Below are 13,523 nucleotides of genomic sequence, written 5' to 3'. Positions count from 1 at the left end.
GGCGCGCAGGGACCTGACCATCCCGATTATGATGAGCTGGCCATTGAGGCGGCAACGGGCGGACGGCCAAGACCAACGCGAGGTCTGGGTCCATGAGGACCCAGTTCGGCGCGATGTCGGACGTGGCGAACGCCGCCCGGCGCGTCTGCTCAGCAGCCGCCCTGTTAGCCACCAAGGTAGTTGGGGATGCGATCGCGCGTTCGCGACAGCGTTGCCGAGCTCCTCTTCCTTCAGCGGGCGCTACCGGGGCGGTGCCACCTCATTGCCACGCCTGAAACGGAACGACGGGGACCCTGGTTGGAAGCGGTCGAACGTACTGCATGGCGGCGACGATGGCTCCTTCACCAGACGCCGCAATTGCGGGGTTGCGGCTTCTTCTGCTTGACGTGGCGGCGCCCTCGAGCTGGACCTCCAGCTACGCCTGGAATTCCTCATACTTCGAGGCGGCTTCCACGAGGAGGGGCAATTGCTACTACTCGGCGTCCGAGGAGAACAGACCTCCTTCGTCGACGACGCGGTGGAGGATGACGGCCCGGGAGCCTATGCACGGCACCGCCGCGATCTGGAGGGAGATCCACCGACCGGCGCAGAGAACCAACCGCTGGCGGCGGACTTGCCCAGCCCGGTCGAGGAAAGGACAAGAGAGGATCTGGGACGCGGGACGCGGCACTGAGTGGAGAGGAGATGAGGGCCGGCGTTGTGTGGAGAGATGGGTTTGGACGCCATCGCCTGCCTGCTTGAATATCTAGGGTGGGCGGACCGACGTCACTTCAATGCGGCTCAGCGGCCCGAGTAGGCTTCTCGGTCACCGTGTGTTCGCATTGAAGCGGCGCCGCCCTCCCATCCGGTCATGTCGGTCTGACCAGCAGCATGGAGCGGCATAAATGTACATACAATGTTCGCGGGCGAGACACATAGCATGACTTCAGGTAGGACCGCGCAACCGGACGCGTACGTGGGGGACGACGTCTGGACGTCCCAGACACCCGCAACGGTCCGCCCAGTTTGGTTCCTGTTTGCGAGAATTTGGACGAGATGGCGTTGGATGGCAAAAAATCATGTGGACAGGCATGTCCGGATGTTTAGGGGCGGATTGGGGTAAATGCGTTGGAGATGCCCTAAAATCAGATAAGGGGGTAAAGTGGACTGTTTAAAAGCTCAAGGTCCATTTTAGACGGTTTTAAAGTGTTAGGATGAAATGTGAACTTGAGGCAAATCTTAGGGTCCAAAAAAGCGGATTCTTTTTATTTCAATATTAAATACTCACTCCACCTCAGAACATAGTGCGTGGTGTCGTAGAAGTCAAGCTTCACAAACTTTGACTTATTTTATTAAAAAAAATCTATATCTATAATACCAAATATACATCATATGAAAATATATTTCATGAATGAATCCAATGGTATTGATTTGGCATTCTAATATTGAAACATTTTTCTATATACTTGGTCCAAGTTTACAAAGTTTAGCTTTAAAAAATACTCCCTCCGTCCCAAAATAAGTGTCTCAACTTTATACTAGCTCTAGTACAAATTTGTACTAAGCTCAAGACACTTATTTTGGGACAGAGGGAGTATCTAATAAGCACTATATTTTGGTATGGATGGAGTATATAATATTGGCCAGGCAAAGGTGCTACAGGCTATAGAATATGTATTACTTACCTCCATCATAGCCATGACGCTGTCCTTGTTTGTCCGGAGGACTTGCATCACATTTTCACAAGTTGTTCTGAAAGTACCCTCAATACCACTAACTTCCATAGCTTTCACGAGCATTCTAGTCAAACGGAATGGTACCTACACCATACATACAAAATGTGTGAGTGCAGTAAAAGAAGTTGAAATGCCACGCATTCAATAACAGTTACAATACAAGACAAGACTCAACAAAACTATAGCATCAAACTATCAGGTGATTGGCAAGGAATAAAGCACAGAACACGGCCTACTTACTTTTTCAGGGAATTTTTCTCGATTCATTGATGCCTCAAAACAGTCTCCAAAGTCAATGTGTAAAATTTTCCCACTGAAGCAAAAAATTATTATTAGACCTCAAGACAACAAAAACAAATTCACAACATTCATATGGTTACTTCAAGCTTTGTAGAAATTACCTAAAACGATCTAACATAAGATTGCTTGGATGCCGATCTCCTAACCCAAGCAAATAGCCAGCCTGCAAAATTACATTTTCATCATCTTAAGTCCAAAGGAATATCTCATATGAAAACACATATCATAGCAGTAATTCATACCATGCTCATAACAGCCAGGCTTCTTGTATAATTTGTACGCCGCTCAAGCCATACTTCGGATGTTCGACTTTTCAGCCAGAGAACCTATCACAATTTTGTTGAGGTAGATTAAATATCGTCACCAGAAAGCATCAAAATCAGTGAGCCCTTTTCATAGTGCAGTGACTAGATACAGCATAGTACCTTTGCAAGGTCATTTCCTTCGGTATTCTGAAGAGCATGCTGAAATACTTCCACCTTCGCGATGAGGGGTAAGTGGTCATAATCAGGTGCAAACGCCAACATAAGTCTGTGCTCTTGATTTAAGAAAATCTGAACAAAGAAGAAGAGGAAAATCAATTGACAAATGACATCAAGCAGAACACGTTTATCTTCTTTCAGAAGGAAACAAATTATTGAGGCAGACTAACCTTTCTTGCATCTCTGTATTCACGGATCAGAGCATGAAGCGTGTCACAATTAGGTACCCATCCAATTAATCCACTGTTAGGAGACAAGGGAATAACAGCATATCTTTGGATCGACAAATCTTTCTCTGATGTTTTCCTTGAGTTCTCCAGGAGAGTATTCACCAGACCAAAAAGCTAAGTGAAGAGGAAAGGTATTTAGATACATATTTTTTGTTGGTAGCTTGTAATATCTAGAGGCTATTTCAGCTTGCGAGGACACCACCAGATTAACAGATTATGCCCAAGTGTTAATTGCATCAATGCCAGAGAGGGGCTCCAGCTTATCAACAATACATCAGTATTATCAGGACTTCAAAGAACGGTTTGTTAACTAAGCGTTCATATAAGTTCAACCTGTGCATCACTATGTAAGATCAGGCTAGTTAACTAAGCATGGGCATGGGAACAGTTTTTGTTTTGGACTAGTGGTGTTTTTCAAGCTGCCTATTTCAGATCAAGATACGGAAAAAAAAAACTGGCCTTAGGTAAAACAAATAAAGATATAATGATGAGGAATCGGTTACTGTTCAGATGGTAAACCACAAGGGTGCGGGGAAATCAAAGAACTGGCCTCAGGTAAGGGGACAGTGGAGGACAAAACTATTCATGGGCACAACATATAAAAATATGCTTGCTACTCCATGCTCTATTGCTACTAAAACATCAGAAATCAGCGTGAAAAAGACTTGCAATCTAGATACAAACCTGCATAACACGTTCATCTTGTCTTAAATCTTCATGACCTTTAAGCAAGAATGCATAATCCTCGCCATCACTTCCATGAATTGTCAGTTTCCTCGGTCTTTGTTTGGATGTAATAACAATCAATTGCGGAACAAAATACTCGATGGTCACTAGTGGTGAATCTGGAAGCAAAGTTCAATTCTTAATGTCAGAATTCTAAGTCAATTTAACAATCAATTGCGGAACAAAATACTCGATGGTCACTAGTGGTGAATCTGGAAGCAAAGTTCAATTCTTAATGTCAGAATTCTAAGTCGAATAAAATACTCAATACTGGTGAATAAGGAAGCAAAGTTTAATTCTTAATGTCAGCATTCTTATACAACCAAATGAAAAGCACGTTTTTCAATCTAAACAAATTGTCTTACTGTTGCCATCACTTAACATTTTATTGTGTGGTTCCAGTAGTGATCTATCATAGACAAGGGATGTTGATGACATAACACAAACTGGTGGGTAATTAAAATGTTGGGGTACTTGGTACAAATAACCCATGTATGCTACAAATAATTCATCTCACAATTGTGAGTTCTGTAGAATTGGTAAGGCAAAGAAAAGAGTACTAGGTTCCGTAAGAAGTAGAGAACTAAAATTTAAAATAAATGGTATAACCCTGTGGAATACCTGCAGAATAAGTTCCTGGTACAGCAAGCTCCAACTTTCGACATTTGAGCAGCTCAGGTGAAACAGACTGAAAGAGACATCAAATGTTCAATCAAGGAGCTAAAGGAAACAAACTGCAGGGAAAACAATCATATAACATGCTTACATGCAAATCAAGAGTTGTAAGACTTGGAAGCTGTTTGTCGATTCTTCTGAAAACATGGTAATACAAATCCCATGCCTAAAGAACACAGAAGTCATCCTCAGCAGTACTCAAGAAGACACAATACAGAAATTATTGTATTGACACTCTTATATACCTTAGTTAGCTCAGCATCCTCTCCAGTAGCGCGATATTTTAAGCAGCATTCATGGGCTTCAAGTAATTCATGTCCATAGGCCTGGATAAGTTTCAATAGCATAAGCTATTAAATACTTAACAAAACAAACTGAATTTGATGTTCAATGTCAAGTTGATAATTCAAAGGGGTGAAGGCACCAAATGATTTACTGTATAAAACAGACCAAGATATAAGGAAAAAATGCATTTTCATGAAAAGTAACCCAAACATTAGCAAGAGAAATATATTTGTGTTACGATATACTGTGATGGGGACTGGAGGAAAGTTTGGTGACGGCACTACCTGAATGAAAGTGTTCTCTTTTATTGTCTCAGCCCCTCTCTCAAGCATTGCATGCAATGGCTCAAGTACCGCAAGCATTCCATCGATATTGTGCTCACCAAAATACATCCTGCTAGCTTCCTCAAGAGCTTCATGCCACATCTCATGCCACAAAATGGCAACTCGTATCAGTTCCTTTGAAACAAGCTGCGCCTGGAGCAACCAACATCAACAGAGTCAGGAGCGCTATGTGTCTACCGTACAAGCTTAACAGATACTGATGCTAACCTGATCAACAAGGCCTCCACTATGCTTGCGGATCTTATCAACGACCTCCTGTGCTGCACGTTGCCTTAATATACTTATTGATTTGCAAGCAACCAAAAGAGGATACATCAATGCCTGGTAAAAAATGTCAAAGGAGTTGGCAAAACTAAATTAGAATAATCCCAACATATTAAGAAAAAGCAAGGTCATCCTTTCAGTTGGATATAATGGCCAGTTATCAGTCAAACTGGTTCCAACAAGTATGGATGATACACAGCAGTATTCAGGTACATAGGTTATATTTCAAACAAAAAAAAGAAATATAAAGCTAAGGAAACTTGAAAATCTGAAAAGACACAAAAGGAGAATATAGTTATTATCACAGGGAAACACCGGAACCAGTCAGCTCCTGGCAGACAAGACCCAACGAGCAATTCACACACATACACACACAAAGCATAACGAATCCTGGACAAAAGTAAGCATGAAACAACAAACCTGAAAACTAAAAAACACAAACAGTACTACTAACTTTGCAGCCACCTTATACAACCGTTAACACAAACAAAAGACAGCAAAACTGGAGGTGAGCATGGATCGAACTAAAATGAGGAATGCAACAAGAACCAAGTATTACTCAGTAAGGGGTGTGCTGGCACCAGACCGCTCGCCAGGGCTCAACCCTGTGAGGCAAAATTTATCCTGGAGAGTGAACCGTTTACTTGTGTTTTGGTTGTTCTTCTTTAAACGAACCGTTTACTTGTGTTTTGGTTGTTCTTTAAACGAATGCCACTGGACGCTAATCCCTGGTAGATCTCCTTGGTTCTTTACTATTCGACTCCCTTATTCTTTTAGTCGTTGCTTTAGATCACCGGATAGGGAGATAGGCCGTCTTGTGTCACTTAGTTATTAAAGCAACAACTGTGATTCTATGACAGTCGCTATAGCAATGCAGAAACCTAGTAAATTTCACAAGAAAGCAGCACAGATACTCTAATTGAACATCCAAATCATAGTTTATCAGCCTAAGAAGAAAATTGCGAACCTGCGGATGCCCCTTTCCAATTCGAACTAGCAATTCTTGTATCAGTTCTCTAACTATTCTATTGTTTGAATGAATCCTGGCAATTATCTGGGGTAGCACAACCAACCACATTTCGATCTTGACAAGTGTAAAGCCTTTCTCCAATGCCATTTGAACCTCTGAGGTTGCCCCATGGTTGAACCAAAGAGTCAAGAGACGGAGAATATCCTACAAAAGTAAACATAATCATTTAAATATATTACTGAAAAAGCAAGGAATTAGAGAAAACTATTTTTAAGCAGTCATCTCAAAGTGGCATAATTTTTTTTCCATGCCACCAAGATATAGCGGAATGATTTTTTTAAGATGTGGAGGAGCCCCCCACAGTAAATTTTATTAATATAAAGAGAAATATTTACAAAAGACCCAAAGTGGTCGGACCCTTCACCGGACCCTGTGAGCAGGAGCTACATGCACCGAGCTGCCCTGTTTAAAGATAGATAGAGAGGGGCTGTACAAAGGAGGAAAGAAAGAGGGAGGGCTGTACAAGAAGGGGCAGAAGGCAGGCAAGTACTAGGCCCTAGAGAGAGACTCTAGGTGATCCAAGGGACCTTAGAGGGATGGCAAGCTCATCCTTCATCCGTAAGAAAGAAGAGGGATCTTTCTTGAAACAAAAGAAACAAGTGGTCCTACTAGGGGATGTTGCTAAAGACTTCAAAATTTTCTTTGCTTCCAAATATTTCAAGCTGCAACCGTCGTGATCTGAAACAAGACCTTGTTGAACTTGAGCTTTACCCTGAAGATAACTTCCTCCATGGGAGATTGAGGCGCATATCAAGAGCATTCCAGCTGGAGGAACTGAAGCTACATAACCAGAAGAGATGATCACGAGTTTCCAGGGTATCCAAGTTGCAGACAATCAGAGCCTCCAGAAGGATTAAATTAGTGACGTTGGAGGATGTCCTTTGTATTAAGTCTATCATTTAGAAGGAGCCAGGCAAAGCCTTTCAGCTTAGGAGAGTACTTAGGGTTTCAGAGCCAAGCAGTTCAGGTTGGGAGGGGGGGCTTCAATGTGCTGAAAGTGGACTCTAGAGATTTTAGAGAAGGAAAAACTTGCAACCCATGAGAAAGAACAAGAATCAGCAACACTAGGGGAACAATGAAGGTTGGTCAGGAATTGCCTGAACTCACGGAATTCATCAAAGGCCTGGCTGGAGAGCTGAAGATGAAAAAGATCTAAGGGCTCTTGGGTAACAAGTACATCCTGGACCGAAGAGATGATCAAGGGCAAAGGAGTGAAGCCTGGGAAATCTTCTCCCCAAAAGGTGATCAGACCAATTGTCACTCCAGATATTTCACGTCTGTTCATTACCAGTTATACTTGACCAAGTCAGAGATGCTGCTAGTCATTTGTTGTATGGCTATGATCCCGCATATATCACCTTTCAAGACTTATAAATATAGTAGGAAAATGACTAAACAACATAATATTGTAATTTGAGTTTTTGCTCTTCTCAAACATTGGGAAGGGTGTAAAAGCATTTTTGAAATGCGATGGGATCAGCCACTATATAAAGCCTTTGCTCAAAATCTACTTCGCAGAACAAAAAACAGAAAGAAAAAAATATTTACCTGCAAGCTATCATCGACACCTTTAGTTGTAGATGCACACGCAATAGAGTAGAAATATCCTGTTACTGCTGCAACAACATATTTTCCTGCTATATCTGGACGGCCTCGCAGAGTATATCGGGACATGACTTCAGTGTTGAACAAAGCCCACGAATGCCATGCCTTGCCCCAGTCCTTGGCACTTAACGTGGCATTTTTGTAAGAAACCAATATTTCTGGAGAAAGCGATTCATAATTATTTGAGATAAAATTAAAGGAAAACAGTGGAAAAAACTGAAGTTTTTCAGACCTTGAATGGCATCATCATCCAATCCAGGTGACAGTGCTCTCTTCCAGCTAGCAAGTGTCAAATAGACACGGGCAGTAAGTGGTACTCCAGCATTTGATATAGCACCATGGCTTACTAGCATTCCAGAGTAACTATTTGTGGCTGTTGCAATCTGCACTGACAGATCCTATCTCACCAGAAACAAGGGTACATCAGTATAAACACTTGAAGATATTAGTGCTGCCATGTATTGTCAGAGTACAAGAACAAGCACCTGTAGCCTAGAAAATGCGTCCTTCCGTTTAAGCTCATCTCCAACAGCATACTGGTACTTCAGGTAAGCCAGGACTACTTGAGGATGTCCATGATACAGTGTCAACTCAGGAGAAGATTCAGGATCAAACTGCATGTGGTATAAGAAATAATTTCTTTTATAGAGAGGATTGCAGAGTTAAACAGGCACACTAATTAATAACAACTACTATTTTCACCTGTAAAAGTTTGACTAAAGTAGATTTAGCCTGACTAATACGTCCACTCTTCCAGCAAAGTTTAGCAAATTTTATCCAGGTATCTCTGTCTTCATTAGGAGGAAGAACCAACTCTCTAACAGCAAGTAGGGCTTGCCACACCTGAGAAAAAATTTGAAGTCAATATGGAGAATAAGAACCATACAGGTTACAGCACAGCATTCTTAAGCAAATACATCATATAACCTCAACGTTCCGTTTTGTTCCTTTAATGCGCTCGTTCCACATATTACGGATAAGTTCCCTTCGCCCATCAGCAATTGGACTTTCCATCGGAAGAGTGCAGTAATCAATCACCTGAATTACACACCTTTTGTTAGTAAAACAGTTAACTTCTTCAGAACATAAACCAAAATTAGAATACCTCTTCGAGTTCTGAAAGCTGCTGAACCCGCACCATGTTATTATAAGCACGCTCATAACTCTCAAGTACCTAGCAAATTGGCAACGAACAAGTATGGGTATACAGAAGGGCAAAACGGATTTGTGAACAGTTAATAAACCTTTTTTTGATGGAAACACAGTTATAACAAACTTATGAAAGTGCAGACTGTTCATCACAAGAAGGCCCCCATATAGGGCCAAACGATGAAAAGATCACGCTTTTTCTTTCATGTAAAAGAGAACACCAGGTATGTAAACCAATTAAATTCTTGAGATAGAATTAGAGAAACACCCTCTGAGAACAGAAGCTCATTGTAATTGCTAACAATAATAGACTGTAGAAGTATAAAGACTAGTTATTGCATCTATACTTGTATCTTATACTCCCTCCGTTCCATATTACTCGTCGCTGATTTAGTACAAAGTTGTACTAAATCAGCGACGAGTAATATGGAACGGAGGGAGTAGAATGTATCAGTTCCAAAAGTTGCCCTCTAATTGTTACACATATACTGCCAGTCTCAGCTATAAAGCAAGATATTTTATCAGTACCAAATGCCTCTCCTTGCCCCCCCCCCCACACACACACACACACACTCACCCAAGATCCACCGTTTACTATTAGCAATTCAGATGTATGAGAGTCAGTTTGTGGTTGCTTTGTAGCATAAAATCACAACGTAATCATCAGTTAGCTTTGGCAAATATGAAAACCACGGTACACAGAATATGAATAATATAGTAATGAAAATAAATTTAGACAAAACTTGAATCATTGAAATTATACAAAGGAATATATAATGGCTGTGTCATACCAATGGTGCAAGTTCAGTTGCCAAACACCGCCGAGCTCTCTCAACATATACACGAGCTTCTTCATACTGTAACGGAACACAAAAATCCAAACTATGATCAAATTATGGAAAGAATGTAATCAGAGTTCAAAATAGGAACATACTCCACCTTTTTGCAACGAACTGAAAGAACAGCCCTAAAGAAAGCACCATTACTGCTTCCATCACCACTAGCAGTTGTGTTACCCAACGAGCGGAGCTTGTTTTCGTCCCCATCATCCAGACGAGAAACATATTCAGACATCTGGTCCCACTCACCCATATGCCAAGCAGCATTTGCAGCCTATAGGAACAGAAACAAAAAGAAGAAAAATTAAGTTCACCTGTTAAAAGTTATCTATAAATGGACAGGAAGATTTATCCACAACCATTGGAGCCATTTCCAGCCGAGCAGGCGGTTCTGCACCAGTCCATTGCTCCCTGCATAATGTGCTTAAATCTTCCCACCGAGCCAAGGATGCTAGGCACCTCATCCTCCCTAACATAAGCATGATTCTCAGCTGGTTACATTTGCTTTGTATACTAAAGAAGATTCATATATGAATTATTGGGCATAAATAACTCGCTATGTGGTTTTCTTTATTTTTCTTTTACGCGCACAATCATATTTGAACAGAAAATGACTTCCACAATAAGCCAATAACAAGGGTGCCCTAGTGGAGGATCTGAGAATTTTCAAAATGGTATTCTGGAAACTGTTTCTCAGGATTGGAAAGTGACAAGTCATTGGGAAGGAGGGTATGATGCAATAAAGAATAAGTAATGACCATACCCAATGTAGCATCCAAATTTTGGCTGTGTTGTAAAGGGCCAGATGCTTGAGATGATTTCATGGTATATGCCCTTAGGGCCTCATCCCAACGGTGCAATTTCTCATACCTACATTACACAAAATTAAACAGATATTGAAACAAGAAACCTGAATCATTAAAAATGATGGGTCTTATTTCAGCAAGTTCTCAACCATATTTATCATTCAAAGCCATTAGTTTAAAAGTACTAATTATAAATGCCAGATAAGGATCATAATAAATGTGAGAAAATGATTCTTTGGCAACGGGGTCATAGGTGTAGTAGTAAACTGGCATATACCAGGATTCCTTCAACTGAACTTCTAGATGCTGTTGTGAGTAAGTCAGTATTCCAATAGCTGCCTGTAGAAATTAAAAAAAGGTTTAAAAACTATAAAGATTACTCCTTTATCCTTTCACATGACACAAGGACCAACCTCATGCTGGTGCAGTTGATTGTTAATATGAATAAGGGATTCAACCACTGTAACAGGATTTGCACCCATCTTCTTTGAACATACAGCTTCAAACTCCATTTCTTTATAATGGAGGGCTTTTGCATATGCTCGACACTGAAAAAATATAGTTCAGAAGTTTCAATAAAACACACGTGCTCATGGAGATCTCAATAGTTTGCCAAAGACACACAAAGAGTAACAATACAGCTAACCTTCTCAGCAAGTGCGCCAAGCAACCTAGTATCAATTGGAAGAGGCTTCTCATCATGTTCCATAAACTCTGCCTACTTATACAAGCGGACAATTAATAAAAGAAACAGCATGACAAATGAATTGTAAATTTTGTATACAGAAGTCCTACGACCAAACTTACCAAGTTCAACAGCGTTGCAAGAATTTCTGGTGGTATGTTTTGAGATGAGAATGCTGTCTTGAGACTTCTCACTAGTTGCTCCTGGGATGATTCGGTCATTTGGGCCCAGCAACTTGCAAAACCCGCAGCAAACAACTCGCGTCCAACAGAGGGCTGAATATTTCTGTCAGAAAATAATTCACAGCATGATCAACACATTATAAAGAACAACTGCTTTACCTGAAGCTGTGCTAGCCTTGCACAAGTGCGTAGAGCTGGAGATGGTGACTCTTTGAGAAGTGCAATACTAAAGTGCCTCATCCATTCAGCCCAATCTTCTCTAGTACTTCTCTGAGAAGCCTCGCCAGCACTTCTCAACCGAACATCGTTGACCTGCAGCAACCAAAAGTCTAAATTAAGTATAAGAAAAATATAGGGCTACATGAAAGAGCAGATGAACAGTACAGGTTGTCAATCATTTTTCTCGAACAGAAGCAAAACCATCAATTACAACAATCTACTACTGAGTGACTACAACAGAGAAAGAAACACTCTTAAGCGGGTGTGTACACGGTAGCTGCTCAGAAACACTGAACAAGAACGTTAAGATTTAATTCTTTTGAAAAGGAACCAAGGTCTTCCCAGGTGAAATAACAATCTTCCAAAAAGTCAAAGGTTTTATGGGCAAGAGTGAGCTCTGATGTCTTAAAAGCTAGGCAAAGTTGTCAAAAGAACAACGGAAAACAATAATTAGTAAGAAGCAGAATACAAGTGAAGATATCTACAAAATATCAGCTGGAACCACAAAGCATATTACTTGATGACTTCTTGGTTGCCGCTGTGTTTCATCAGCTTCCTCGGAAGGAACACCCTCAAAATCATCAAGGGGATCACTAATGACATCAGGTGGACATTGTGTGTACTTCTGTACTGACAAGCTATCGGAGATGAACAGTTCTCGCCTTAGTAATCGATTTTCAGTCTCATCCCATTTTTTGTACTGTAAGAAGTAAAACATGAAAAATTAGACAAAAGACATCAAAAGGTACATGCATAATATTAAAAAAAAACAGGGTACCCGCAAATGGTGCTTCACAAGAAGTTTGCGTATTGATGGTATGAAAATTGTAAATTCCTCTCCGAGAGCATGTGCGAGCGAGCAGAGCGCCTCTGCAGCTTCTTTCCGTAAATCATCATTGTTTCTACTCACATAAGGGGAAATAACAACAAAGAAAAGAGATGCACAAGACAAAATGTATTAATTAAACTGATAACCAGTTACAAATTAAGTAGAAATAAAAATAATATTGTGATAATAGATATGCTACGAAAACAAGAACTTAAAAAGCACAAGGAAACCCAATATGCTAGATACATTAAATTATTTGTAACCATAAACCTTACCCATCCAAGACGAGCTTCAGATGATGCACTAACGCCGATACATGAGTACCAACCTGGACAAGATATATCGAAAGATGCATAATGAGCAATACAAAAGCACAGAAGGAACCTTTTGCAAAAAAGATATGATACATCAAACTTGCTTAGAACATCAACCGACCTGCACCTTAGGTATAAGCTTAGTCAAAGTGATGATGGCACGCCGTCGGATGTCAACTAGCTCCACTTTAAATAAACGAACAAGCACTGGAGCAACCAAGTGCATGTGCTCATCCAAATTTCCTAAAAGGTGCCATAAGTTAACATATGCTAGTTTCAACATAAATTAGGGACATGAAAAAAAAAAGCAAGAGTTCGATACAAACCGCCAAACACTTCAAGTGTGTGTAATATGTCAGGAACATAGCAATAATCATTGCAGCGTTCAGCATCACCCAAGACTTGAATACAACTTGGCAAAATATGGAGTAAATACACTCTGAACTCATCATTCAATGCTAAGCATAGTTGCTCAACAAGATGAAGAACCTGCAGAAGCAAGACAGTAAAATTAAGAAAATCACGATATGAAACACCAGAATCACAAAATTATTACTCCACAAATTTTCTGTTTGCCATGACATAATTATTAGGAATACATAGAAATTATATCATTTAAACTGGACTTCTCACAAACGACACTCAGGAAACATAGTCACTCACCCAACCACAGAATCAGTTTGGGTGCACCCAATCTTTCAGCAGGTTAGCAAGACATGCACTAAATACACAGAACTCACTAATATTGCTACCCTGCCAATAATGTAGCTATTATTACTACAGTGAACTATGCGTTGTCGGGAAGTACCCATATTAAATTCCACTGTTATCAGCTGACTTATGA

At 40.7% G+C, this 13,523-nt stretch overlaps 1 protein-coding gene across 3 annotated transcripts in view; it reads right to left on the bottom strand.

Annotated features, from left to right (window-relative positions):
- LOC119340426 (serine/threonine-protein kinase TOR-like) overlaps window positions 1-13,523 on the bottom strand; it is a 31,319-nt gene that overhangs the window by 2,530 nt on the left and 15,266 nt on the right. For 2 of the 3 annotated variants that reach the window (XM_037612345.1, XM_037612339.1), the window contains 33 exons: window positions 13,006-13,168; window positions 12,801-12,922; window positions 12,641-12,693; window positions 12,315-12,438; window positions 12,054-12,236; window positions 11,477-11,629; window positions 11,258-11,410; window positions 11,097-11,168; window positions 10,864-10,998; window positions 10,728-10,789; window positions 10,408-10,514; window positions 10,004-10,113; window positions 9,745-9,918; window positions 9,597-9,662; window positions 8,762-8,830; window positions 8,584-8,694; window positions 8,359-8,499; window positions 8,142-8,270; window positions 7,889-8,054; window positions 7,600-7,814; window positions 5,989-6,195; window positions 4,965-5,078; window positions 4,698-4,889; window positions 4,374-4,454; window positions 4,220-4,294; window positions 4,075-4,141; window positions 3,412-3,572; window positions 2,668-2,841; window positions 2,441-2,569; window positions 2,258-2,341; window positions 2,117-2,178; window positions 1,956-2,028; window positions 1,665-1,799 (listed from right to left, as the gene is read on the bottom strand). In XM_037612345.1, coding sequence (XP_037468242.1) covers window positions 1,665-1,799; window positions 1,956-2,028; window positions 2,117-2,178; window positions 2,258-2,341; window positions 2,441-2,569; window positions 2,668-2,841; window positions 3,412-3,572; window positions 4,075-4,141; window positions 4,220-4,294; window positions 4,374-4,454; window positions 4,698-4,889; window positions 4,965-5,078; window positions 5,989-6,195; window positions 7,600-7,814; window positions 7,889-8,054; window positions 8,142-8,270; window positions 8,359-8,499; window positions 8,584-8,694; window positions 8,762-8,830; window positions 9,597-9,662; window positions 9,745-9,918; window positions 10,004-10,113; window positions 10,408-10,514; window positions 10,728-10,789; window positions 10,864-10,998; window positions 11,097-11,168; window positions 11,258-11,410; window positions 11,477-11,629; window positions 12,054-12,236; window positions 12,315-12,438; window positions 12,641-12,693; window positions 12,801-12,922; window positions 13,006-13,168 — 4,062 coding nt within the window. The remainder of the gene's footprint in view (window positions 1-1,664; window positions 1,800-1,955; window positions 2,029-2,116; window positions 2,179-2,257; window positions 2,342-2,440; window positions 2,570-2,667; window positions 2,842-3,411; window positions 3,573-4,074; window positions 4,142-4,219; window positions 4,295-4,373; window positions 4,455-4,697; window positions 4,890-4,964; window positions 5,079-5,988; window positions 6,196-7,599; window positions 7,815-7,888; window positions 8,055-8,141; window positions 8,271-8,358; window positions 8,500-8,583; window positions 8,695-8,761; window positions 8,831-9,596; window positions 9,663-9,744; window positions 9,919-10,003; window positions 10,114-10,407; window positions 10,515-10,727; window positions 10,790-10,863; window positions 10,999-11,096; window positions 11,169-11,257; window positions 11,411-11,476; window positions 11,630-12,053; window positions 12,237-12,314; window positions 12,439-12,640; window positions 12,694-12,800; window positions 12,923-13,005; window positions 13,169-13,523) is intronic. The other variant, XM_037612349.1, reaches the window with a different exon arrangement.

This window comes from Triticum dicoccoides, chromosome 1B (genome assembly GCF_002162155.2).
Source record: "Triticum dicoccoides isolate Atlit2015 ecotype Zavitan chromosome 1B, WEW_v2.0, whole genome shotgun sequence".
Taxonomy (NCBI): domain Eukaryota; kingdom Viridiplantae; phylum Streptophyta; class Magnoliopsida; order Poales; family Poaceae; genus Triticum; species Triticum dicoccoides.
Note: the sequence above shows the minus strand (reverse complement) of the source record. Positions and strands in the feature narration are given on the sequence as shown.